Raw genomic sequence first — 26,508 nt, forward strand, 5'->3', positions numbered from 1 at the left:
CAGTCTTTAAGACACGCATGGACCTGGGGTGAGGGGCGGGGTGTCACGGCTCTGAAGTCTCAGGGTGGAACATCTCGGATGAGGTGGCTATTGGGTGCATATTAACCGAACCAGGTCTTTTTTTTTTTTTTTTTTTTTTGAGACGGAGTCTCACTCTGTCGCCCAAGCTAGAGTGCAATGGCGCAATCTTGGCCCACTGAAACCTCCGCCTCCAAGGTTCAAGCGATTCTCCCGCCTCAGCCTCCTGAGTAGCTGGGATTACAGGCGCGTGCCACCCCGCCCGGATAATTTTTGTATTTTTAGTAGAGACGAGGTTTCACCATCTTGGCCAGCCTGGTCTGGAACTCTTGCCCTCGTGATCCACCCGCCTCGGCCTCCCAAAGTGCTGGGATTACAGGCGTGAGCCACTGCGCCCGGTCAACCCAACCAGGTCTCAATGGGAACCCGAGTTGTCTTTGAAAATAACCAAAACAAAGCCACCAGAATGTGGTGTTTTCAAATGACGAAACTTCAGGGAACTGACACCATCAAAAGAAGAACCTTGACCTTTTGAACTAACCTGGCCCCCCACTGCTTCCCTTCCCAGCCTGTGCCCAGGAGATAAGCCCGGAGAGAAGGCAACTGACACCGAGTCTTGGGCTCCTCCTCCCCCTTCCTCCCATAATCATTTGGATTAATCCATCCCTTGGTGTGCGGGGGAAACCCATTAATTTGCTCTGGCTTCAGAGACTCCCAGGTCCAGTAGGAGCCCTCCCCCACCCACGCAGCTACGATCCCGTCCCCACCATCAAAACCCTCGGACCCCTCTCCTTTACCCCTCCCCAGCAGCCTACTGTGTCTGCAAACAGCTCTTGGACCATACCGGGATGCGTTCATCGTTTTGACCAGCAACAAACTCCCACTCCCAGGGTATTGTTTAAGTGAACAGTGGCCAGCCTCTATGCTTAGGGCATAAAAGCGGGGTTGTGGGAGGGGGTCCAGGGAGCAAGCGTCGCAGAATCTCAGCCCAGGGCCGCTGCCAAGCGGACCCGGCACGTGAGTAGGAGTCCGGCCACAGACAGGGGGTCCTAGGGTCTCTGAGGTTCCTTCTGCTGGCCTCTGGGCCCCTAAAGCCCGTCGAGCCTCAGAACTCCCTACAGACAGTGGCGCCCCGTGCCCGCCTCGTCTACACCTGCCAAGCGGCACGGGAAAATCTGTGTGCATTTTAACAAAGACATCGCATCTTCCCAGCAAAATGGCGGTGGTCCCGGCCACGGCTCTCTGAACAACTGCACACTTTCCGAGGATAGGTCACAACCCAAGGGACACAACCCCCTCCTCGACCTCTACCCCAGAGCCCCGCTTTCTCAAGTCCCCAAAGCACTCAGGGCCTCTCCTCATTACAGGGGCCCCCAGGACCGTCTCTGGTTAGAGCCTGTGGGGCAGTTTCTCCATTGTGGACCGTCCCCTGGCGCCCCCACTTTGCCTTCGAGGAGCCTTGGGACGGGGACTGGACCCTCCAGGCTGGACCTCAGGGGTGGGGGGCAGCGAGTTCTGCCTCTGACACCCCAAAACTTCCAGGCTGAGAGAAGCATATAAATGAATTCCTGATTAGGGTATATGGGAGATGTAGGGGTCTTTGAGGAGAGGAGGCCATCCGGGAGCCCTTCCTCATCGCTCAGTGGAGCCGGGCAGCACTGGGGGTTCGGCCTCAGGAAGGAACCTCAAGGCAGAGGTCGGGGGGCGCGCTGGGGGAGAGACGGCAGAGGAGGGGGAAGGGACAAAGTTTGAAAGTGCCCTTCCGACTCTTCCAAGGAAAGTTTCCTTGGGGGCTCCATGGACAGAGAGGGGTAGGGGTGTGGAGGGGCCGGTGGCGGGGTGACCCCCGAGAGGTGACCGGACCCCGGGGGAGCGACCCCTCCCCCCTGTCCCGGCTCGGCCCGGCTGGGAGTCGCCCAGCTCGGGGCCGCGTGTGTTAGTTGGGGCCGCTTTCCGGCAGCTCCGCTGGGCTAGGGGACCCTGCAGCGGGCCGGGAGCGGAGCCCCCAGTAGCTCCAGGGGAGAGCTTTGCTACGGGGGGTTTCCCGCACCGGGGCTCCCTAGCCCCGCAGAGCCAGCCCCCCGCAAAGGGGAAATGTGCCGGCGCACCAGCGGTCCTCGGCGCCGTTTGGGGCGCGTGGCGGGCGCAGGGGGTGGCGGCCGGGCCAGCGGGCCGCCCGGCGGGGAAGCCCAGTGAGCCAGGCAGCGGCCCCGGGCGGCGGCGGGGAGCGGGAAGGCCCGGGCCGGGGGGAAAGGTCGGATTTGCTCGGCGGAAGAAACACAGATGGCGGCGGCGCAGCGCCATTCCGGGCCGGGAGCAGGCAGCCAGCAGCCCTGTCCTCACCGCGGTCCGCCCGCCGCCGCTAAATACCCGGATGCGCCGCCCAAGCGCCAGACGCGGAGCTGGGAAAAGGGAGGCTGAGGAGGCGGAGGCAGATCCCGGTGCCGAGACCAAGCGACAGACCGGCGGGGCTGGGCCTCACAGAGCCGGCTCGGCGAGCTCTCCCGACACCCGACCTGGGGAGGAGAAGCAGCGACTCCTCGCTTGCATCCCCGGGACCCGCACTCCGGACTGGCCGGGTATTCAGGGGCTCGAGAGCAGATCCCGAGGCAGGCTTTGCTCAGCCTCCGACGAGGGCTGGCCCTTTGGAAGGCGCCTTCAACAGCCGGACCAGGCAGGCCACCATGACCGAGAATTCCACGTCTGCCCCTGCGGCCAAGCCCAAGCGGGCCAAGGCCTCCAAGAAGTCCACAGACCACCCCAAGTATTCAGACATGATCGTGGCTGCCATCCAGTCCGAGAAGAACCGCGCTGGCTCCTCGCGCCAGTCCATCCAGAAGTATATCAAGAGCCACTACAAGGTGGGTGAGAACGCTGACTCGCAGATCAAGTTGTCCATCAAGCGCCTGGTCACCACCGGTGTCCTCAAGCAGACCAAAGGGGTGGGGGCCTCCGGGTCCTTCCGGCTAGCCAAGAGCGACGAGCCCAAGAAGTCAGTGGCCTTCAAGAAGACCAAGAAGGAAGTCAAGAAGATAGCCACGCCAAAGAAGGCATCTAAACCCAAGAAGGCTGCCTCCAAAGCCCCAAGCAAGAAACCCAAAGCCACCCCAGTCAAGAAGGCCAAGAAGAAGCTAGCTGCCACGCCCAAGAAAGCCAAAAAACCCAAGACTGTCAAAGCCAAGCCGGTCAAGGCATCCAAGCCCAAAAAGGCCAAACCAGTGAAGCCCAAAGCAAAATCCAGTGCCAAGAGGGCCGGCAAAAAGAAGTGACAATGAAGCCTTTTCTTGCGGACACTCCCTCTTGTCTATTTTCTGTAAATACTTTTCTCCTTTTTTCTCTCTTGATGCTCACCACTACCTTTTGCCCCCTTCTATTCTGACTTTATATAAGAGACCGGATTTGGATTCTTCAGAAATTACAGAGTAATTCATTTTTCCTTAACCAGTTGTGCAAGGACAGCAATCACCAATCTCTGTAATGATGAGAATGTACTTATTTTTGTTTTGCTATTAACCTACTTATGGGGTTAGGGATTTGCTGGGGGGTGGGGGGGCTTGTGTGTTTTGTTTTGTCCGTTTGCTATGAAGGTAGATGTGGGTGGGGAAAAGACACAAGGCAGTTTCTGGCTAGATGAGAGGGAGCCCAGGAATTGTGAGGTTAGCAGGAGTATCTTTAGAGTGAGTGAACTCTCTGAGTTGGGCACCGGTTGTGAGAGTTTCAGAACCTTTGGCCCGGAGGAGAGAGGTGGTAGGCGGCAGCCAGCCGGCAAAGGAGGGAGGTGGAAAAAAACCGCCCCCCCTCACCCTGGACTGACCTCCACCTCCCAGTGGTGAGCAGTGGGGGATCCAAACCCAGTTTCCTTCTCATTTCTGTCAGTTTGCCCTTTCGGCCTCCCTGTTGTCTTAGGGAAGGGGAGTGGGGTCCAAGTGACAGCTGGATGGGAGAAGTATGGCTTCTCCCAGTCAGCTAGGATGTAGTCATTGGGGGATCTTTGTGGCTTCAGCAAATTCTCTCGTTAAACCGGAGTGAAAACTTTAGGGGAATCAGTCAGCCAAGTGCCTCAGTGTGCCCTGTTGAAACTTGGATTTTTCCACACAATCGATGGATTGTGTCCTAGGAAGACACCTCTTTTTCTTTTCCTCTGGGTTTTTGTTCCTCCTGTACAAGAGATGGCTTTGCTTGGTTTGGTGGAGCTGCGGCCACTTAAAACCTCCCGACCTCTTTTTATTTGAGTCTTATAAGTAGTTGTAGCTGGGGGAGGGGGAGTGGGCGGGCAATGGACAGTAAGGCATACTGCAGTCGGTTTGGGATTTGCTAAGTAGTTTTACAGAGCTAGATCTGTGTGCATGTGTGTGTATGTGTATATATACATATCTAGGACTAGTACTTAGTTTCACATCGGGAGCTGGGAGAAAAAAAACCTGTACAGTTGTCTTTCTCTTATTTTTAATAAAATAGAAAAGTCGCGCACTTGCGCGTCCCCCTCCCCCTTTTTTAAACAAGTGTTACTTGTGCCGGGAAAATTTTGCTGTCTTTGTAATTTTAAAACTTTAAAATAAATTGGAAAAGGGAGAAACAGCGGTGTATTTTTTCCCCACTTTGAAGACGGGGTGAATGCGGACCAGTTGGGCTGGCGGGCAGTGGGGACATCTGGGCGTTTGCACCTGAGAATGGGGGGAGGGTAACGAGCTGGACGGAAGCCGGGAAACCTTAGTCCCGGAGGTTACGGAACGTGCCTTAGCCGGTTTCTAGGCTTTTGCCTTTGGGGTCCAGGGGGCACCCCATTTACGCCCGAGAGGTGGGTACGTGGGATTGCGGTGGGGAGCCTGGTGGGCTGGGCCCTGACGCGACTTCCTCCGCCCCCTTCCCTCCCTTCTGCCACCCGGACCTCTGCAGTCTCAACTTACAAGTCAAGCTGCTAGGTCCCCGGCGGATCCCGCCAGGCCCCGCCCATTCATCCTAGACCCGCCTCCCAGCCGCTATAAGTAAGCCCCTTCGCTCCGATTGGCTGCTGGGGCCCGGCCCCTGGACACGTGACCAGGCTGCGTCCGCGGTGCGCAAGGCTCGCTCGCTGGCTGGAGCGCTCGAGCGAGGTAGAAGCGATGTGGGCTGGAAACGTCTGGCGCGCCTCGCTTTCCGGAGTTCCCTGCGGACGCCGCGCGCAGTCAGCGCTGGCTCAGCTGCGCGGCATTCTGGAGGGGGAGCTGGAAGGGATCCGCGAAGCTGGCACCTGGAAGAGTGAGAGGGTCATCACGTCCCGTCAGGGGCCGCACATCCACGTGGACGGCGTCTCCGGAGGTAACTCCCCTTCCCGGGAGCCGTTCCAAAACCTTTCCCGAGCTTGCACTGGAATGGAGGTCCTGGAGGCGGGGGTGGGCGGCTCCTACACTCTTAGCTACTGCTCCCCTTCCCAACTCTCAGGCCGACTTTATGGCTTCCTAATGTTGACTCTAGCCTGGTTAAACCCGTTTTGACGGAGAGAGGTGATTTGCCCTTGAACACCTTTTTGGCTCACAAGGCAGAGCTGGGACCAGCCCTGTGAGAATGTGAGAAAAGGAGAGAGACACCCAGCTGGCTCCCACCGTGACGCTATAAGGAAGGGTAGTGGGAAGGCGGCAGCAGGGAAACCCGTATTTCTTGAGTGGCTGCTTTGTGAAGGCCTCTACCAATTGTTGCTGCACGTGAACTGCTAAATTCTAAACGCAGGAATGACTAATTCCATTTTACAAACGAAGAGGCTGAAGTCCACAGATGCGAAGAGGCTTGCCCAAAAGCCCCCAGCTAGTTGCAGGCAGCGCTGGAATATTGAAGCTGGAACATTGCCTAACTGGCCAGAGAGGACAGCTTCCTGCCCAATCTCATAGCAAGCAAGGGGTCCCAGGGCTGCCGCAAAAATCATATGATAAGTTGGCCCTGCCAGGTCTTCCTCATTTCTTTTTTTTTTTTTTCTGAGACGGAGTCTCGTCTTGCTCTGTCACCCAGGCTGGAGTGCAGTGGCGAGATCTGGGTTCACTGCAACCTCTGCCTCCTGGATTCAAGTGATTTTCATGCCTCAGCCTCCCATGCCTGCTTCCCACTGCTACTACAGGCACCTGCCAGCATACCCGGCTAATTTTTGTATTTTTAGTAGAGACTGGGCTTCGCCATGTTGGCCAGGCTGGTCTCGAACTCCTGACCTCAAGTGATCCGCCCGCCTTGACTTCCCAAAGTGCTGGGATTACAGGTGTGAGCCATCATTCCCCACCCTCTCTCATTTCATTCTAACCAGTGGTTACTGCTTGACTTATTTGTCAGGCCTCAGGTGAGGTGATCATCAACAGGCTCCCAGAGCTGCCTCCTGCCCAGGAAATCTGCATGGAACCCTTGGTGCTGTTGTACTCATTTGTAAAATAGAGGTCCCAGGTAATCCCTCCTCTCCCTCCGAGGCAGCTTAGAGCTGGTGAAAAGATGGGAAATTAGGAGACCCAAGATCTCATCCTGTTTTTAACTTACCCAGACTGTGTGAACTTTTCCCTGCTCTGGACTGTTTACTCCTGAGGTCAGCTGTTCTCACCCTGGGCTTTAGAATTTGGGGACTGGCATCTCAGGCACCCACCTTTGAAGATGTGATTCTATACCAGGCAGCAAAATAAACTGTGGAGTTCCAGGACTGCAGCAGGCATCTGACCCAGCCCTCTTCTTTAATCCACAAGGAAACCAAGGCCCAGAGCTTCAGGCATAGGAGAAGTCTGTGAGAAAGGGCTGGGTTCCTCCTTGGGTAGAATGTGACTCAAAGCCAGAGTTTAGGCTGGGCGCGGTGGCCTGTGCCTGAAATCCCAGCACTTTGGTAGGCCAAAGCAGGTGGATCACCTGAGGTTGGGAGTTCGAGACCAGCCTGACCAACGTGGAGAGACCCCATCTCTACTAAAAATACAAAATTAGCTGAGCGTGGTGGTGCATGCCTGTAATCCCAGCTACTGAGGAGGATGAGGCAGGAGAATCTCTTGAACCCGGGAGGCAGAGGTTGCAGTGAGCCAAGATCGCACCATGGCACTCCAGGCTGGGTAACAAGAGTGAAACTCCATCTCAAAAAAATAAAAAATATATTTAGTTGGGCATGGTGGCATGCACCTGTAGTCCCAGCTACTCAGGAGGTTGAGTGGGAGGATTGCTTGAGTCTGGGAGGCTGAGGCTACAGTGAGTCATCACTGTACCCCTGTACTCCAACGGAGCAAGACCCTGTCTCAAAAAAAAAAGCAAGAGTTTAAACTTCTCGCCAGGCAACGGAGCAAGACCCTGTCTCAAAAAAAAAAAAAAGCAAGAGTTTAAACTTCTTGCCGGGCGCGGTGGCTCACACCTGTAACCCCAGCACTCTGGGAGGCTGAGGTGGGCAGATCATGAGGTCAAGAGATCGAGACCATTCTGGCCAACATGGTGAAACCCCATCTACTAAAATACAAAAATTAGCTGGGCACGGTGGCGCATGCCTGTAATCCCAGCTACTCGGGAGGCTGAGGCAGGAGAATTGCTTGAACCTAGGAGGCGGATGTTGCAGTGAGCCGAGATTGCGCCACTGCACTCCAGCCTGGCGTTTGTCTCAAAAAAAAAAAAAAAAGTTTAAACTTCTCGCTCTTCAAGGTGTAGCACTGACCCTCCCTCTGTAGCTGTTGAATTCGGTGCCTCCTCAATGGTGAATCCAGGTCTGTTTCCTTTCTGGACCATTTCCCCAGGGCCTGGCACTGTCATCTTTCCATGCCCTTCCTTGCCCCACCTGAGCTGCTATATCCATCTCCTCTTCTTCACCTCAGGAATCCTTAACTTCTGTGCCAACAACTATCTGGGCCTGAGCAGCCACCCCGAGGTGATCCAGGCAGGTCTGCAGGCTCTGGAGGAGTTTGGAGCTGGCCTTAGCTCTGTCCGCTTCATCTGTGGAACCCAGGTACACAGTGAGTGGTGGGGGATTGCAGGGACTGACCCCAGCTGCCTGCTTCCCACTGTCAGCAGGGCTGGTTTAGCCAGCTCAGCTCATCCACAGCCCTGCGCCCACTGTTGGCCTCAGAGCTGTGCGCTAAAACGGCTGAGTACAGGCCTCTGTTTTACTGAAAAGCCTTGACCAAGAAACTTTATCTGTTTTTTTCTTTTTTCTTTTTGAGGCACTGTCCTGCTGTGTTACCCAGGCTGGAATGCAATGGCACGATCTTGGCTAACTGCCACCTCCGCCTCCCAGCCTCAAGTGATTCTCGTGCCTCAGCCTCCCAAGTAGCTGTTATTACAGGCACCTGCCACCATGCCCAGCTGATTTTTGTATTTTTAGTAGAGATGGGGTTTCACCATGTTGATCAGGCTGGTCTTGAACTCCTAGCCTCAAGTGATCTGCTCCGCCTCAGTCTCCCAAATTGGAAACTGCCTTTGTGAGGATTCATTTTCCCACCTAGCAGAACAGAGTTCCTCACAGCTGACCTTCTATAGGAAAGAGGAGTAGGAGGCCGGAACTGAGACTGAGGGCTCTGGGGCTGTTCTGACAGAGCTCTGCTGCCAGTGCTGTCCTTTAGTGGCTCTGTTCCTGTGGGCAAGTATCTTACCTCTCTCTGCCTCAATTCCTTCATTGGGAAAATGAAGATAATAGCACTTAATAGGATCATTACAAATTAAGATTTAATACATGTAATGCTTAGAACAGGCCAGGTGTGGTGACTCACACCTGTAATCCCAGCACTTTAGGATGCCTGAGGTCAGGAGTCAGAGACCAGCCTGGCCAACATGGCGAAACCCCATCTCTACAAAAATACAAAAATTAGCTGGCATGATGGCGGATGCCTGTAATCCCAGCTACTTGGGAGGCTGAGGCAACAGAGTGATACTGTCTCAAAAAAAAAAAAATGCCTAGAACAGCCTGACACATAGTAGTCCTCAATGACTGTTGACTATTATTTATTTTGCAAATGTTACAAAATTTATATAAGTATGAAACTGAAATAGTATTTATTATGGCTGGGCACGGTGGCTCATGCCTATAATCCCAGCACTTTGGTAGGCTGAGGTGGGCAGATCACAAGGAGTTTGAGACCAGCCTGGCCGACATGGTGAAACCCCATCTCTACTAAAAACAAAACAAAACAAAAATTAACTGGGCATGGTTGTGTGTGCCTGTAATCCCAGCTACTCGGGAGGCTGAGGCAGGATAATTGGTTGAACCCAGGATGCAGAGGTTGCAGTGAGCCAAGATCATGCCACTGCAGCCTGGGTGACAGAGCAAGACTCCTTCTCAAAAAAAAAGAAAAAAATGCCAGGCTTGGTGGCTCACGCCTGTAATCTTAGCACTTTGGAGGCTGAGGTGGCCAGGTCACCTGAGGTCAGGAGTTCAAGACCAGCCTGGCCAGTATGGTGAAACCCTGTCTCTACTAAGAAGACAAAATTTAGCCAGGCATGGTGATACACACCTGTGGTCCCAGCTACTCGGGAGGCTGAGGCAGGAGAATTGCTTGAACCTGGGGAGGTGAAGGTTGCAGTGAGCCAAGATTGTACCACTGCACTCCAGCCTGGGTGATAAAGTGAAACTCTGTCTCAAAAAAAAATTAATAAAGAACAAGTTACAAGTATTAACTCATTAATCCTAAGTGATAAGTGCTATTCTATTTCTGCTACTGAGATGAGGACACTGAAGTCCAGAGAGGTTAAGTGACTTGCCCAGAGGCACACAGCCTGTTGTGGTGGGATTTGAACCCTGGCTCAAGAGTCTATGCTGGCTAGGCATAGTGGCTCACACCTGTAATCCCAATAGTTTTGGAGGCCAAAGCAGAAGGATCACTTGATGCCTGGAGTTTGAGACCAGCCTGGGCAACATAGTAAGACCCGCTGTCTACACAAAACTTTTTTTAATTAGCTGAGTGTGGTGGTACACACCTGTAGTCCCAGCTACTAAGGAGAAGAGGCTGAGATGGAAGAATCACTTGAGCCCAGGAGTTCAAGACTACAGTAAGCTATGATCTCGCCACTGCACTCCAGCCTGGGTGACAGAAAATCCCTGTCTCATTTACCAAAAAAAGAGAGGGAGTCTGTGCTCTTGACTACTTGGGATTATCATTAACTGCCCTCTCAGAAAGGTGAGAGTGAGGCCAGGAGCAGTGGCTCACGCCTGTAATCCCAACACTTTGAGAGGCTGAGGCAGGTGGATCATGAGGTCAGGAGATCAAGACCATCCTGGCCAACATGGTAAAACCCTGTCTCTACTAAAATACAAAAAATTAGCTGGGCATGGTGGCATGTGGAGGCTGAGGCAGGGGAATTGCTTGAACCTGGGAGGCTGAGGTTGCAATGAGCCGAGCTCTCGCCACTGCACTCCAGCCCGGCAACAGAGTGAGACTCCATCTAAAAAAAAAAAGAGTGAAATGAATATCAGAAGCAGAACTCCTGACTCCCATCCAGTCACTTCCCAACAAAGCCCTCACTCAGACCCAATGGCTTTTTTTTTTCCTTTTTTTTTTTTTTTTTTTTTTTTTTTTTTGAGACGGAGTTTCGCTCTTGATACCCAGGCTGGAGTGCAATGGCGCGATCTCGGCTCACCGCAACCTCCGCCTCCTGGGTTCAGGCAATTCTCCTGCCTCAGCCTCCTGAGTAGCTGGGATTACAGGCACGCGCCACCGTGCCCAGCTAATTTTTTTTGTATTAGTAGAGACGGGGTTTCACCATGTTGACCAGGATGGTCTCGATCTCTTGACCTCGTGATCCACCCGCCTCGGCCTCCCAAAGTGCTGGGATTACAGGCTTGAGCCACCGCGCCCGGCCCCTTTTTTTTTTTAAGACGGAGTCTCACTCTGTCACCCAGGCTGGAGTGCATTGGCATGATCTCAGCTTACTGCAACCTGCGCCTCCGGGGTTCAAGTGATTCTCCTGTCTCACCCTCCCGAGTAGCTGGGATTACAGGCATACACAGCCATGCCTGGCTATTTTTTTGTATTTTTTAGTAGAGACAGGATTTCACTGTGTTTCCCAGGCTGGTCTCAAACTCCTGAGCTTAGGCAATCCACCTGCCTCACCTCCCAAAGTGCTAGGATTGCAGGCGTGAGCCACTGTGCCCAGCCTCCAATAGCTTTCAAATCTATGAAATAGAGGCCCAGATTGAACCCACAATTACTTCTGTGATCTTTTTCTTCACCATTAGGCAACCAAAAAAGACACTCTGTATGATGTTAGGAAGATGTGTCTTCCTTCTCCACAAGTACCCTTAATTCTATCATTAGATTGCCATTGTATTTTTACTTTTTATTTTTTTGGATGGAGTTTCACTCTTGTTGCCCAGGCTGGAGTGCAGTGGCGCAATCTCGGCTCACCGCAACCTCCACCTCCCAGGTTCAAGCGATTCTCCTGCCTCAGCCTCCCGAGTAGCTGGGATTACAGGCATGCGCCACCACGCCCAGCTAAATTTTTTGTATTTTTAGTAGAGAGGGGCTTTCTCCATGTTGGTCAGGCTCGTCTCAAACTCCCGATCTCAGGTGATCCACCTGTCTCAGCCTCCCAAAGTGCTGGGATTACAGACATGAGCCACTGCACCCAGCCTGGACTGTCACTGTAAAACCAAAGTCTGCCCAGGAAAGGAACCTAAGAGGTCCCCAGTTCCTTAACGGGAACCGTCTGCCAGATTCCTGGCAGCTCTAGGATAGCCCGTGTGTGGCAGAAAGTAAGGAGGCTGAGGCTGCTGGCTTTCTGGGTTGGGTCTCTTTGTGGTCCTCCAAGCCTCCGTCCCCTCGGTCTTGTCACACATGGCCCCATAGGCATCAACACCTGTCTCATTTTCTTCAGAGCATCCACAAGAATCTAGAAGCAAAAATAGCCTGTTTCCACCAGCGAGAGGATGCCATCCTCTATCCCAGCTGTTTTGATGCCAACGCCGGCCTCTTTGAGGTGAGCTGTGCTGCAGGTGAGAGCTGGTGGGGCCTGCTGGGCTGAGGAAGGCTTGGGGGTGGGTGGTCGGGAGAACCTAGCAGGATTCCAGTGCCATGCCTAGAGACTCCAGTGCCCCTTTCTTCTGGAGGTCAAGGTTGGGCCAGGTAGGTGCTCCAGGAGAAATCCTGGGGCTTGCAAGAACCCCGAGTTCCAGAGCCTTTGGGGAATAAGCTACATCAGCTGGAAGGCTGGGGGAGGCGGGGGCCTGGTACTCACCAAATATATTCTCACCTGCTTTCCCTAGAGCAGGGCCTTGGGGTACAGGGGCCCCAGATGGAAGCACAGGACACCTTGCCCCTCTACCCAGAGGAACGTCCTGGCTGGCGGTACAGTTTTTTGATTTGAGGGAGTCCTGGTCGAGGGAGAATCCCAGGGTGGTTGAGTGATGGCTCTGCACTTGCTGCCTCCCTGCAGGCCCTGCTGACCCCTGAGGACGCGGTCCTGTCGGACGAGCTGAACCATGCCTCCATCATCGACGGCATCCGCCTGTGCAAGGCCCACAAGTACCGCTATGGCCACCTGGACATGGCTGACCTAGAAGCCAAGCTTCAGGAGGCCCAGGTGGGGTGGCGCCTGTGCCCACCCTCAGCCTCTGCCTGGTGAAGGAAGTGAGGCTTGGAGAGGCCGACTCCTCACTCACAGACAGCCTGAATGAAACAGCCGAGATTTGACTGAGATTTGGAGGCTGTAGTGCAGTGGTGTGATCTCGGCTCACTGCAACCTCCACCTCCTGAGTTTAAGCAATTCTCTGCCTCAGCCTTCCGAGTATAGCTGGGATTCAGGCCAGTGCCACCAAGCCCGGCTAATTTTTTTATGTTTAAGTAGAGATGGGGTTTCCCCATCTTGGCCAGGCTGGTCTTGAACTCCTGACCTCGTGATCCACCTGCCTTGGCCTCCGAATGTGCTGGAATTACAGGTGTGAGCCACTGCGAACAGCCCCCCTCCCTTCTCCTTTCTTTTTATTTGAGATGGAATTTCACTCTGTCACCCAGGCTGGAGTTATAGTGGTGTGATCTCAGCTCACTGCAACCTTCACCTCCCAGTTCAAGTGATTCTCCTGCCTCAGCCTCCCAGGGAGCTGGGATTACAGGCATCTGCCACCCTGCCTGGCTAATTTTTGTATTTTTAGTAAAGATGGGGTTTCATCATGTTGGCCCGGCTGGTCTTGAACTCCTGACCTCGGGTGATCCACCTGCCTCAGCCTCCCAAATTGCTGGGATTACAGGCATGAGCCACCATGCCCGGCACCAGAGCATTATGCTAGCTTGAGTTTTCTCCCTTTGTGTGTGTGTGTGTTGGGGGCGGGGGGGAGAGAGAGAGAGAGAGAGAGAGTCACTCTGCTGCCCAGGCCATATTGCAGTGGTTCAATTACAGCTCAGTGCAGCCTCAATCTTGTGGACTTGAGCAATCCTCTCCCACCTCAGTTTCCTGAGTAGCTGGGACTACAGGTACCCACCACACCCAGTTTTTGGGTTGTTTTTTAGATGGAGTTTCACTTTTTTTGCTCAGGCTGGGTGCAATGGAACAATCTTGGCTCACTGCAACCTCTGCCTCCCGAGTTCAGTGATTCTCCTGCCTCAGCCTCCCAAGTAGCCGGGATTACAGGCATGAGCCACCACGCCTGGCTAATTTTGTATTTTTAGCAGAGATGGGATTTAACTATGTTGGCCAGGCTGTCTCAAACTCCTGACCTCAGGTGATCTGCCTGCCTCAGCCTCCCAAAGTGTTGGGATTACAGGCATGAGCCACCACACCCAGCCCGTTAGTTTGTTTTTGAGACAGGGTCTCAAAATGATGCTCAGGTTAATCTCCAGCTCCTGGGTTCCCAAAGTTACAGACATGAGCCACCACGCCCAGCCAGTTTTTTAAAATTTTTAGTAGAGACAGGGTCTCACTAGGTTGCCCAGGCTGGTCTTGAACCCCTAAGCTCCCCAAGTGCTGGGATTACAGGTGTGAGCCACCGTGCCCAGCCTGCCTTGAGTTTTAGCAAGCATCTTCTGTGTGGCAGGCCCTTGCCAGGCATAAGGATAGGAGGGACATGTTGGTAGGACCTGGTCCCAGCCTAGCCTGACCTCTGGGACCTTACACAGGAGAGTGAAACCTGAGCCCATTCTCACTGCCCAGGGCTCAGCATGGAGATGGAGGAGGCTGAAAGGCGCAGATGAGAAAGAGGATGTTCCAGTGCCCAAGATGGTGGTACCTATGTGCCCACCTCTGCCTGGCACAGGGCAGGATGAGCTCTCCTAGCTCCAAGCAGCAAAAGAAATGGGCAGTTCGGCCCAACTTGACACCACCCCTGCCTGCTCATGTCTTTCCTGCAGAAGCATCGGCTGCGCCTGGTGGCCACTGATGGAGCCTTTTCCATGGATGGCGACATCGCACCCCTGCAGGAGATCTGCCACCTCGCCTCTAGATATGGTGCCCTGGTCTTTGTGGATGAATGCCATGCCACTGGCTTCCTGGGGCCCACAGGACGGTGGGACTATGTGGCACCTGAGGCTGGGGGTGGGGCTTCTGAGGGTGGCTGGGAAACGAGGAGGCCAGTCCCCAGCCTGAGCCATAATCCCTGGGCTCTCAGGAGGCCAGTGACAGCAGTGGCAGCTTCTCTTGCAGGGGCACAGATGAGCTGCTGGGTGTGATGGACCAGGTCACCATCATCAACTCCACGCTGGGGAAGGCCCTGGGTGGAGCATCAGGTACCCGCAGGGTTGTGTCCCTGGGTTCCCTTTGTTCTTTTGGAGGGTCCTGGAGGGGCTCAGGGAAGTGGGGAGGGCAGCATGGACTGTATTTTCAAGAGAAGGCTGGGGTAGGCTATGGTTCCCGACCAACCCCCCCCCCACTTCTTCCCTTCCTCTCAGGGGGCTACACGACAGGGCCTGGGCCTCTGGTGTCCCTGCTGCGGCAGCGTGCCCGGCCCTACCTCTTCTCCAACAGCCTGCCACCTGCTGTTGTTGGCTGCGCCTCCAAGGCCCTAGATCTGCTCATGGAGAGCAACACCATCGTCCAGTCTATGGCTGCCAAGACCCAGCGGTGCGGCTCCCAGCAGGGATAGGGTGGGCTGAGGGGCAGGGGGACATGGCGAGAGCCTGCCTCGTGCGTCTGCCCAGGCCCATAGACAGTTCTGTGCCCACCAGGTCTGCTTTTGCCGGCTCCCCTCCCTCCTCTGTCTCCGCCTCTGCTCTCTAGCTCCTGTGTCTCCCTCTTGTCCATCCTGTCTTTCCACCTCCCTTTTTTTTTTTTTTTTTTTTTTTTTTTTTGAGATGGAGTCTCGCTCTGTTGAAAGGCTGGAGTGCAGTGGTACGATCTCAGCTCACTGCAACCTCCGCCTCCCAGATTCAAGCGATTCTTCTGCCTCAGCCTCCCGAGTATCTGGGACTATAGGCATATGCCACCATGCCCGGCTATTTTTTTTTTCTTTTTGAGACGGTGTTTCACTCTTGTTGCCCAGGCTGGAGTGCAGTGGTGAGATCTTGGCTCACCACAACCTCCACCTCCCAGGTTCAAGCAATTCTCCTTCCTCACCCTCCCAAGTAGCTGGGATTACAGGCATGCGCCACCATACCTAGCTAATTTTATATTTTTAGTAGGGGGGTGTTTCTCCACGTTGGTCAGGCTGGTCTCGAACTCCCAACCTCAGGTGATCCACCTGCCTCGGCCTCCCAAAGTGCTGGGATTACAGGCATGAGCCGCCGCTCCCGGCCTAATTTTTTGTATTTTAGTAGAGGCAGGGTTACACCATGTTAGCCAGGATGGTCTCGAGCTCTTGAACTCGTGATCCACCTGCCTCAGCCTCCCAAAGTGCTGGGATTACAGGTGTGAGCCACTGCGCCCAGCCTCCACCCCACTTTTTGTTCCACTTGCCCCTGGCCTAGCTCCCATCTGCCTCTTGGGGCTTGTAATTGTTTGTTAATCCTTCTTGCAGACTTGGGCACAGACCTTGGGCCTGGTCCCCAAGTAGAGCGGGTGTGAATGCTCCATGGCCCCTTAGCTACCTGTGACACCCACTTGTGCCCACAGGTTCCGTAGTAAGATGGAAGCTGCTGGCTTCACTATCTCAGGGGCCAGTCACCCCATCTGCCCTGTGATGCTGGGTGATGCCCAGCTGGCCTCTCGCATGGCAGATGACATGCTGAAGAAAGGTAAGGGTGCTGGGACGAGAGAACTGGTGGTGGGTTCTGCGAGAAGAGAAAGGGAAACCCCTAGACTATGAACCCTGCCCCCACCCTCCCCGCTACACCTTCCGCTGCTGCCTCTTAGTCCAGCTGTCTGTCCAAGCTTGAAAATCTCAGGCGATGAGGCAGTCCTGAATCTGAGGCCTGGGGTGCTTCCCTTGTTCTGTGTTCTGCCCCCAAAGCCTGTCAGGTTCTGGCACACCCTTGCTTTCTACCCTCCCAGGTATCTTTGTCATCGGGTTCAGCTACCCCGTGGTCCCCAAGGGCAAGGCCCGGATCCGGGTACAGATATCAGCAGTGCACAGTGAGGAAGACATTGACCGCTGCGTGGAGGCCTTCGTGGAAGTGGGGCGGCTGCACGGGGCACTGCCCTGAGCTCTGAGTTAGGGATGAGCAGAGCCAAGCTCCACCTACTGCCACAGGGTCAAACCAGGTTTTCCATCAGCCCAGACCAGAGGTTCTGAGCCCTGAACCAAAGTCCCAGAGCTGGGCTGGGGCATGGCCTGTGCTGGGGGCTGTGAGAATGTGAATCAACAGAGTGGAAATGGGCTGTGACATTCTGGTCTGCTTTATTGTCTCTAGGCAGGCCCAGTCCTGCCGCCGGTTGAAGAATCAGACAGGAGCCAGGGTCTGAGGGCAGGCTCCTGAGGACTGCAGATCTCCACTGACCTCTTTCCCCGGATTATGATGGGACCCAGGCCTGTGGGAGATAGGAACCGGCCCCCATTTGTCTTGGGTAGTGTCTGTGCTGCTGTGGAGGGCCGCTGAGAACTAGCCCCACAGGCCCTTTACCCTGCCACCGCCCCCTACTCTGCAGCCCCTGAGTCTTGCTGCTTCTTCCTCCCCATTAGAAGATGTCCTATCACTGCCCAGATAGGAGGAGGCTGGGTGTCCAAACCCACATTTGGAAGGAGAGGCAGAGAAGTCAGGCCTCAAAGACAAGAACAAAGATCAGGCCGGGTGTGGTGGCTCACGCCTATAATTCCAGTGCTTTGGGAGGCTGAGGCAGGTGGATCACAAGGTCGGGAGTTCAAGACCAGCCTGGCCAACATGGTGAAACCCCGTCTCTACTAAAAATACAAAAAAATTAGCCAGCATGGTGGCAGGTGCCTGTAATCCCAGCTACTCGGGAGGCCGAGGCAGGAGAATTGCTTGAACCCCGGAGGCAGAGGTTGCAGTGAGATGAGATCACACCACCGCATTCTAGCCTGGGTGACAGAGCAAGACTCTGTCTCAAAAAAAAAAAAAAAAAAAAAAAAAGGAATCACCGTGGGGAAGCTCCGGACAGACTGGAACCCTGTGTTCAAGCCCACTCTCGCCCTGCCTTTCTCAGGCCTTGGGCAAGCCTGAGTCCCTGTGTGTGCCTCAATCCTGCCACGCCTTGAGATCTGGGGCCCTTCTAGCTCATTCCAAGGACTACGATGATCAGCCGCTAGGGGGTGCTGCGAGCACGGGCCTTGGCCGCCAGCTCGCCCCGCGCCTCCAGACCGGGGGTCCGGGGCCGCGGCTGTTCCGGCTGCCCGGCAGTCAAGGCCAGGAGGGTGATTTGCTGCTGCCAAGGCCCCATCCTCCCTGGTGCCCCACAACGGCTCGCCGCTCTCCCGTAGGAGGGGCCGACCCCCTTCCCACAAGCGCTGCGGGAGGAGGGCGGTCTCTCCCTGGCAGCCTTGTGGACACCTGGTGGGGTGGGGAGGAGGGTCTGAGTCACCGCAGCTCCAGCCTCAGCGTGGTGTGGCCTTGGGAAGCTTGTAGTTTGCTTGGGGCAGAGGATGAAAAGGCCCTTTATCATTCACGACAGGAATCTAAACCTATGTCTCTGATGTCCTGCATCTCCAGCCAGCCCTAGATAAACAATATGAGTTGTTTCAAACGGAGCGGGATGTGAAAGCTGGGATTCAGGGCATCCTAGCCTGCGATCCGGAGGACCTTGCTGCTGGGGTCCAGGGGTTGGGGGCCGGTGTGAGGGTGGAAGGCAGCCTGGCTGGGGTAGCTGTGGCTACATTCGCGGCAGGATCATTTGCAGTCCGCCACCACCGGGTAGGGCACGTGGCGCCAGGCGCTCTGCTGCAGGGGATGTATGCAGCCTGGCGGCAGCCCGGCACTCAACCAGTAATGCCAAGCCAGCAGCTTGTTGAGCGTGGTCTGCGCAAGCCGGCGGGTCATGCTGAGCGCCGCGGGCTGACGTGTGGCGCATTTGGCTGGGCCAGAACAGAGGGCCCAGGCCTACCCAGACCGCCGTGAGGCGGCACGAGGCGAAGTCCAGACAGCGGCGCAGAACGTGCGTCGTCGTCTCCTGCGGCTCCCAGGAGCCGCCGCTGGCGTTGCGCTGCGGGGCTGGCAGGGCTGGCAGCGGCAGCGCGGCGACCCCCGGGGCAGCTGGCCGCAGTAGCGCCCCACGCCGTCGGCCAACCCGCGGCTCGGCGCGTCCTGCTGCACCAGCCCGGGTCCATCGCCTCGCTTCCTCCGCAGTCATCCAGGAGAGGTCCGTAGGAGGCGCAGCAGCAGCTCTGGGTGCACGTGTTTCGGCCTGGCCTCCCACGGGTAGTCGCCCGCCGCCCACGACAAAGCTGGGGGGGCTGCGCGGGGTAGGACTGCCGGCCGTGGATCGGCTGCAAGTCTGCGTCCTGCAGAATTACAGGCTCTGGGAACCACTCCAAGGGCGCAATGTCCTTGTTCTCTGCGTCGCGCACGAGGTTCAGGGCCGCAGCTAAGCAGAAGCAGCAGTAGGAGTGGATGGAGGAGACGGCACCGGGAGCAGCCAAGGTCTAGGGCCATGATGGCCTGTCTACCCCACGACCACGCTCTTTATGGTCGCTTGGTCCTTTCTCCTTCCCTCCACCTCCGCTCTCATATCAGCTTAGCCTTGCTGCTGTTGGGAGCTCTTTGCCCTAGGCCAAGAAGGACCCTGGGGAGATCCCAAGGGCCAGGAGGACAAACTGTCATGAATCTCAGGTGCTTTCCAGCCCGTTCCAGGGTTCAGGCATGCACTTTCGTGCAGGTTTCTGGGAGTCTAAGGGTGCATTTCTTTCAGGCAGTGATTGCAGCTCTGTCAAAGGTTCTAAAATCCCACCAAGCTGAGTGTCCTTATTCAGGGATCCTAAGAGTCTACGGCCGCGTGCAGTGGCTCACGCCTTTAATCCCAGCACTTCGGGAAGCTGAGGGAGGTGGATCACCTAAGGTCAGGAGTTCAAGAACAGTCTGGCCAACATGGTGAAACCCCGTCTCTACTAAAACAAAAAAAATTAGCTGTGTGTGGTGGCAGGCGCCTCTGATCCTAGCTACTCCCAGCTACTCGGGAGGCTGAGGCGGGAGAATCACTTGAACCTGGGAGGCAGAGGTTGCAATGAGCCAAGATCGAGCCACTGCACTCCAGCCTGGGCAAGAAGGCCAGAAAAAAAAAGGGGGGGGGGTCTCAAAAAAAAAAAAAAAAGAGTCTACAATTCAATTGTGCAATTCAATTCTGAATTATATTCAATCCAAAGCCAACAGACTTTGGGGGCAGAACACAGAGGGCAATTCATTTCTGAGGTCAGGAGTTCAAGACCAGCCTGGCCCACATGGTGAAACCACCATGTCTATAAAAAATTAGCCAGGTGTGGTGGTGCACTCCTGTAATCCCAGCTACTTAGGGGGGCTGAGGCAATTCAATTCTGAATTAATTCAATTCTGAAGGTTCTGAATTCAGGTTGCAAGTCTAGATCAGATTCCTAATAGTTTCCATTCCATGAGTCTCTGCTTCCAAAAATCGAGGATTTTCTGCACCTGAAGTGGGTGACATCGGACTTTAGAGAGGCACCTCTGAGCCCTTATGAAAAACATGGGACCTGCAAGGAGCTTTTTAAAAAAAATTTTCCAGACAGTGTATCGCTCTATCCCCTAGGCTGTGGCTGCAGTGCAGGGGTGCAATCTCGGCTCACTGCAATTTCTGCCTCCCGGGTTCAAGCCATTCTCCTGGCTCAGCCTCCTGAGTCGCTGGGATTACAGGCATCCACCACCATACCTGGCTAGTTTTTAGTACAAATGGGGTTCCACTATGTGGGCCAGGCTGGTCTTGAACTCCTGACCTCAAGTGATCTGCCCGCCTCAGCCTCCCAAAGTGCAGGGATTACAGGTGTGAACCACCGCGCCCAGCCTGGAGCAGCTAGTTCTGAGCATCTACCCTAGCTCCTCCAGCCTGGAATGTGAGTCTTGGCTCCATCAGTGCCCCTCACACTGTCTTCTCTCCCCTTACTTCCCCTTGATGCTCCCTATCCCCAGCTTCTAAACACACTACTCAGTCCCTCCACCTCTCCCTTCCCTTCCTTAACTAGACTGCCTTTTGCCCTCAGACACCTGTCCAGTTTACCAGCAGCCTTCTCATTGCTGAATCCACTGTACCTTGCTCCCCAGGTGCTAGCCTCCCTAACCCTCTGGAGGCATTTGGCCATGTGGCCCCTCCTTCTCCACGCAGTTCAGGCCAGAACTCCATGACGGAATCACACAGTCATTCACCAAGCCTTAATCACTTATTTGACTCTTGCCTAGATGAGAGGCTCCTAACAGGTCACTCATCAAGTCCCTCCCCCTCTGTCCATCCTTTTCACCCCAGGCCATAATAGACGTTTTTTGTTTGTTGTTGTTGTTGTTTTTTTTGAGACAGTCTGGCTCTGTTGCCAGGCTGGAGTGCAAGCGATGTCTACTCACTGCAACCTCCGCCTCCCGGGTTCAAGGGATTCTCATGCCTCAGCCTCCCGAGTAGCTGGGATTACATGCACCTGCCACCACACCTGGCTAATTTTCTTTTCTTTCTTTTTTTTTTTTTTGAGACAGAGTTTTGCTCTTATTACCCAGGCTGGAGTGCAATGGCGCGATCTCGGCTCACCGCAACCTCCGCCTCCTGGATTCAGGCAATTCTGCCTCAGCCTCCTGAGCAGCTGGGATTACGGGCACGCGCCACCGTGCCCAGCTAATTTTTTGTATTTTTAGTAGAGATGGGGTTTCACCATGTTGACCAGGATGGTCTCGATCTCTTGACCTCGTGATCCGCCCGCCTCAGCCTCCCAAAGTGCTGGGATTACAGGCGTGAGCCACCGCGCCCGGCCTTAATTTTTGTGTTTTACATTTTCGAGACGAAGTTGTGTCTTGTTGCCCAGGCTGGAGTGCAATGGCGTGATCTCGGCTCGCTGCAACCTCCGCCTCCTGGGTGATTCTCCTCTCAAGAGATTCTCCTGCCTCAGCCTCCCAAGTAGCTGGGATTACAGGCATGCGCCACCATGCCTGACTAATTTTGTATTTTTAGTAGAAACGGGTTTTCTCCACGTTGGTCAGGCTGGTCTCAAACTCCCGACCTCAGGTGATCCACCCACCTTGGCCTCCCAAACTGCTGGGATTACAGACATGAGCCACTGCGCCCAGCCTAATCTTTGTATTTTAGTAGAGATGGGATTTTACCATGTTGGCTAGGCTGGGCTTGAACTCCTGACCTTGTGATCCACCCACCTCAGCCTCCCAAAGTGCTGGGATTACATTCATAAACCACTGCGCCCATCCTCTTTTTTTTTTTTTTTTTGTGAGACAGACTCTCACTCTGTCACCCAGGCTGGAGTGCAGTGGCACCATCTTGACTCATTTCAACCTCTGCCTCACAGGTTCAAGCGATTCTCCTGCCTCAGCCTCCAGAGTAGCTGGGATTACAGGTGCCCGACACCACGCCCAGCTGTTTTGTATTTTTAGTAGAGAAGAGATTTCACTATGTTGGCCAGGCTGGACTCGAATTCCTGGCCTCAAGTGATCTGCCTGCCTCAGCGTCTCAAAGTGCTGGGATTACAGGCGTGAGCCACCATGCCCGGCCTAGAAACCCTTTCTAAACATGAATTGAAGCAAGGAGGGGCAGGGATAGGGGGTGGAGTCATCAGGCTGGGCCACAGGAGGTGGGAGTGCCAGGGACTGGCTGGGCCCTGGCCAGAGAGGGGTTAACTACAAAGCAAATCACAGAGAGCGAGATCAATGGGTTACTCGCTGCAGAGAGAAGAAAAGGCAGCAGCAACGCAGAGAGGCAGAGAAGAGCCAGGCAGAAGAGACTGCCACCTGGGGGAAATCAGAGACTGAGGAGGAAGTGGCTAGTGGCTACTCCAGAGGGAGTGCCCAACTCCAGCTCAGCAGAGGGGGCAGAGGAGAGGAGGGGCCTTAAAGGCGAAGGGGGAGAAGTAGAAAGCAGACCAGTACCTGCAGGGAGGCACCGAGGGGCAGCTGCTGAACCAGAAGGCCCACCCAGCCTGGCCGTTCCACCCAGGATCAAGTCCACTGCCCAGGGTGGAGGTGGGTATTGCCCATTCTGGGCTTCGGGGACCTACTGCATGCTGGGTGCTGGGGTGGGGGCAGACATTGCCTTTCTTGCCTCCTCCCTGCCTGGCCCCCCTTTCCCCTAATTTGTCCCATCACCCCAGTGGTCCCAAGCCTGCAAGGGGATCCACAGGTAGTAGGAGATGTGGGCTGTAGAGTGGGACGGGGGTGAGCATGGGCGTGGTGTGCGCACACATCCATGCACACGCACACAGGTTGTCAGAGGAACCACCTGTTACAGGTTATCAGATGAGCACTCTAGCTTTGAAGGCGAGATACCAGGGTGGCAACAGCCCCAGAGCTGCCATTCCGAGTGTGATATTAGCCTCCCATGTCCCCTCTCTGAGCCTCGATGTCCCTATGTGCAGAGGGAGCAGTGACCTACATGATCTTCCCAGTTTTGCCATTGTGTTGATCTCACTATACTGGAGTCTCCAATGACTCAGGGATGTTACCCATGTTTTGCTGAGACTACAGCCTGTAGCCAGAGAAAACCCTGAACCCATGTCCCAGGGTCTCCCCTGAGCTTCAGATCCCCACTGAGAAGGAAATATACCAGCTTCTGGGGTTGGCCCCTACCCCATCGCCATGTCTTCATCCTACTTCGCTTGTGCCTTAGCCAGCCTCGTGGGTTGAAAGTGTCCCTCAAATACCTAGGCAGCCCTCCAGGCAGGACTCTAGGGGTGTTCTTTAGGAACTCCCACCCCTTGAACACCATGAGCTTGCTCATACAGTGGGACTCAGTGATGACTTTGGCTCTGCCCTCCCCTCCTCCATCTCCCATGAGCTTCCAGCAAAGAACACCTGACCAGACCCGGGTGGGGGGAGCTGGACCCCAGGGTCAAGCAACCAGGACTGGGGGCTCTTGCCTGAGGACCCCAGCTTCTCTTCCCCAGGTGCCCGTCTGATGGGGAGAGATGGCTGATGCCCAGAACATTTCACTGGACAGCCCCGGGAGCGTGGGTGCCATGGCAGTGCCTGTGGTCTTTGCCCTAATCTTCCTGCTGGGCACAGTGGGCAATGGGCTGGTGCTGGCCGTGCTCCTGCAGCCTGGCCCGAGTGCCTGGCAGGAGGCCGGCAGCACCACGGATCTGTTCATCCTCAACCTGGCGGTGGCTGACCTCTGCTTCATCCTGTGCTGCGTGCCCTTCCAGGCTGCTATCTACACGCTGGATGCCTGGCTCTTCGGGGCCCTCGTCTGCAAGGTTGTGCACCTGCTCATCTACCTCACCATGTACGCCAGCAGTTTCACGCTGGCTGCTGTCTCAGTGGACAGGTGCGCTGTGCCTGGGGCCTGGCTGGGCCGGGCTGCGCGGGGTGAGGGGGGATGACCTGAACAGATCCTCATTGGCCTTAGGAAGGAGAGAGTAGGGAACCAGAAAGGGAGGTGGGAGGGAGGGAAGGAAAGCTCGCTGGCCTCTCGCAAGCAGCCTCTGGACACCTGCAGAGCACGCTTGAGGGGAATGTTCTGCCCTCCCCTTCCTCCACTGTGAGCTTCCGGAGGATGTCTCTGAGTCTCAAGTGGGAGCCCAGGGTCTGGCATATAGCAAGTACTCTGTAAGCGTGAAATGAATGCCAAAAGAAGCTCACGAATGCGTTCATCAGTTTTTGTTTTTGTTTTTTGAGACGGAATGTTGCTCTTGTCGCCTAGGCTGGAGTGCAGTGGCGTCATCTTGGCCCACCGCAACTTCTGCCTCCCGGGTTCAAGTGATTCTCCTGCCTCAGCCTCCTTAATAGCTGGGATTACAGGCGCCTGCCACCACGCCTGGCTAATTTTTTTGTATTTTTAGTAGAGATGAGGTTTCGCCATGTTGGCCAGGCTGGTCTCGAACATCTGGTCTCAGGTGATCGGACTGCCTCAGCGTTCCAAATGCTGGGATTACAGGCACGAGCCACCTCCCTCCCCACCCCCACCCCCGGCCCAGCTATATTCTAACTGCCCGCACCTGGTCCAGCTGTGCGCACATTTGCTTCTACCGCTTGAAACTTGGGGTCAAAGCCAGACTCACTCCCTAGCTGATGATCTTGGGCAACTCACTTCTCTCTGGGCCTCATTTGACGCATCCATAAAATAATTCTAGAAATAACACCTCACCGGGATCTCGCCCTTGCTAGGTGCCAGGTACTGCTCTAAGCACCTGTGCGTTCATACCCTTAATCCCCGCCACCTCCTCTACGGTTGAGAGGAAGCGCGCCGGGCCGCAGGCCCCGGGCCGGAGAGTGCACGTGGGCCCGGGCTCACTCGGCGCCTCCCGCAGGTACTTGGCCGTGCGGCACCCGCTGCGCTCGCGGGCCCTGCGCACGCCACGCAACGCCCGCGCCGCGGTGGGGCTGGTGTGGCTCCTGGCGGCGCTCTTCTCGGCGCCCTACCTCAGCTACTACGGCACCGTGCGCTACGGCGCGCTGGAGCTCTGCGTGCCCGCCTGGGAGGACGCGCGCCGCCGCGCCCTGGACGTGGCCACCTTCGCCGCCGGCTACCTGCTGCCCGTGACCGTGGTGAGTCTGGCCTACGGAAGCACCCTGCGCTTCCTGTGGGCCGCCGTGGGACCCGCGGGTGCGGCGGCGGCCGAGGCGCGGCGGAGGGCGACGGGCCGCGCGGGGCGTGCCATGCTGGCGGTGGCCGCGCTCTACGCGCTCTGCTGGGGCCCGCACCACGCGCTCATCCTGTGCTTCTGGTACGGCCGCTTCGCCTTCAGCCCGGCCACCTACGCCTGCCGCCTGGCATCGCACTGCCTGGCCTATGCCAACTCCTGCCTCAACCCGCTCGTCTACGCGCTCGCCTCACGCCACTTCCGCGCGCGCTTCCGCCGCCTGTGGCCGTGCGGCCGCCGACGCCGCCACCGCGCCCGCCGCGCCCTCCGTCGCGTCCGCCCCGTGTCCTCGGGCCCTGTCGGCTGTCCCGGAGATGCCCGGCCTCGCGGGAGGCTGCTGGCGGGCGGCGTCTGGGGCCCGGAGCCCAGGGAGGGACCCGCCTGCGATGGTGAGGCTGCCCGAGGGCCGGAATAAACACTGCCGCCTGGACTCTGCTGGTGTCCGTCTGTCTCACTTCCCTTCTCCGAGGGCGGGACGCCACCAGGCCAGGGATGGGGCAACACCACCACATCTCCGAGGAGCGTTGAGTGGAGCGACTTGTCCCTGCTCCATGGTGGAGCACCAGCTCAGCGGACACCCCTGGGTGTCAAAATAGCACAGCCCGCAGACCCTGCCTGTAGCCAGCCTGGCAGTCCCTCTGCCCATCCTTCCAACTGGGCGACACCTTCTAGGCCCTGCTTAGTCCTACCAGGTAATAGGTAATTACCTACCCAGTCCTAGATAATTTAATAACAGGTAATTTGGCTGATATTTGAGACCACACGTGCTACATTCTTTGTCAAAACAGCTTTGCAAAGTAAATATGATTAGCCCCATTTTTTTTTTTTTTTTTAAAAGAGAGGGAGTCTTCTCTGTCGCCCAGGCTGGAGTGTGGCATGATCTCAGCTCCCTGCAACCTCCGCCCCTGCCCCACCTGTTCAAGCAATTCTCTTAGCTCAGCCTCCAGAGTAGCTGAGATTACAGGGTCTCAGGCCTCAGCCCAGAAGCTAACAACATTAGTGGCAGGTGGGAGGAGGGTGGGTGGATCTGAAATCATTGAGACTGATTTATTGGTTAATTATTGGGTTTTTACCACCACAGACTTCCACAGCTCTGTGTGGGGCTAGGGAGGGAAGGAGCCACTGGGAGGCCAGCTGGAGGCCAAGCATGGCTCAATTCCGAGCCAGGGGCACCAAATGGAATAACACAAGGCGTTTGAAGCAGGGAATGCATCCATGACTTTATGCCCAGGGGAAGCCCATCTGGACTGGCTGGCCTGAGCCCTGGAACAGAAGTCTGTTAAGGAAGAGGTCTGAGGTTTTCAGGGCACCCAGTCAGGTGTGGGGAGATAGAGTTTTTGAAAAGAATCGGGAAGAACCAAGAAAAACCATGGAAGCTGAGAGGAGATGCCCCAGAGGTGGAGAAGAAAGACACTGAATAGAAAAAGGCTGGGCTCAGTGGCTCACACTTGTAATCCCAGCACTTTGGGAGGCAGAAACGGGCT

At 55.7% G+C, this 26,508-nt stretch overlaps 3 protein-coding genes across 3 annotated transcripts; all 3 read left to right on the forward strand.

Annotated features, from left to right (window-relative positions):
- The first annotated feature begins 2,410 nt into the window (after nt 1–2,410).
- LOC105721778 (histone H1.0) lies at nt 2,411–4,594 on the forward strand. The gene has a single exon (XM_012458924.2). It carries the CDS (start codon nt 2,703–2,705, stop codon nt 3,285–3,287), a length of 585 nt encoding a protein of 194 aa, XP_012314347.2. The 5' UTR covers nt 2,411–2,702; the 3' UTR covers nt 3,288–4,594.
- Nucleotides 4,595–5,088: 494 nt separating this feature from the next.
- On the forward strand, nt 5,089–16,667 carry GCAT (glycine C-acetyltransferase). Its single transcript, XM_012458922.2, has 9 exons — nt 5,089–5,316; nt 7,806–7,936; nt 11,797–11,898; nt 12,355–12,501; nt 14,262–14,416; nt 14,554–14,636; nt 14,799–14,970; nt 15,958–16,079; nt 16,336–16,667. Exons 1-9 carry the CDS (start codon nt 5,121–5,123, stop codon nt 16,485–16,487), a joined length of 1,260 nt encoding a protein of 419 aa, XP_012314345.2. The 5' UTR covers nt 5,089–5,120; the 3' UTR covers nt 16,488–16,667.
- Nucleotides 16,668–23,324: 6,657 nt separating this feature from the next.
- GALR3 (galanin receptor 3) lies at nt 23,325–25,454 on the forward strand. The gene is made up of 2 exons (XM_021668761.2): nt 23,325–23,709; nt 24,692–25,454. Exons 1-2 carry the CDS (start codon nt 23,351–23,353, stop codon nt 25,437–25,439), a joined length of 1,107 nt encoding a protein of 368 aa, XP_021524436.2. The 5' UTR covers nt 23,325–23,350; the 3' UTR covers nt 25,440–25,454.
- Nucleotides 25,455–26,508: the final 1,054 nt, after the last annotated feature.

The sequence above is a fragment of the Aotus nancymaae genome, unplaced genomic scaffold (genome assembly GCF_030222135.1).
Source record: "Aotus nancymaae isolate 86718 unplaced genomic scaffold, 86718_ANA_hifiasm-v0.15.2.pri h1tg000076l, whole genome shotgun sequence".
In the NCBI taxonomy this organism is placed as follows: Eukaryota; Metazoa; Chordata; class Mammalia; order Primates; family Aotidae; genus Aotus; species Aotus nancymaae.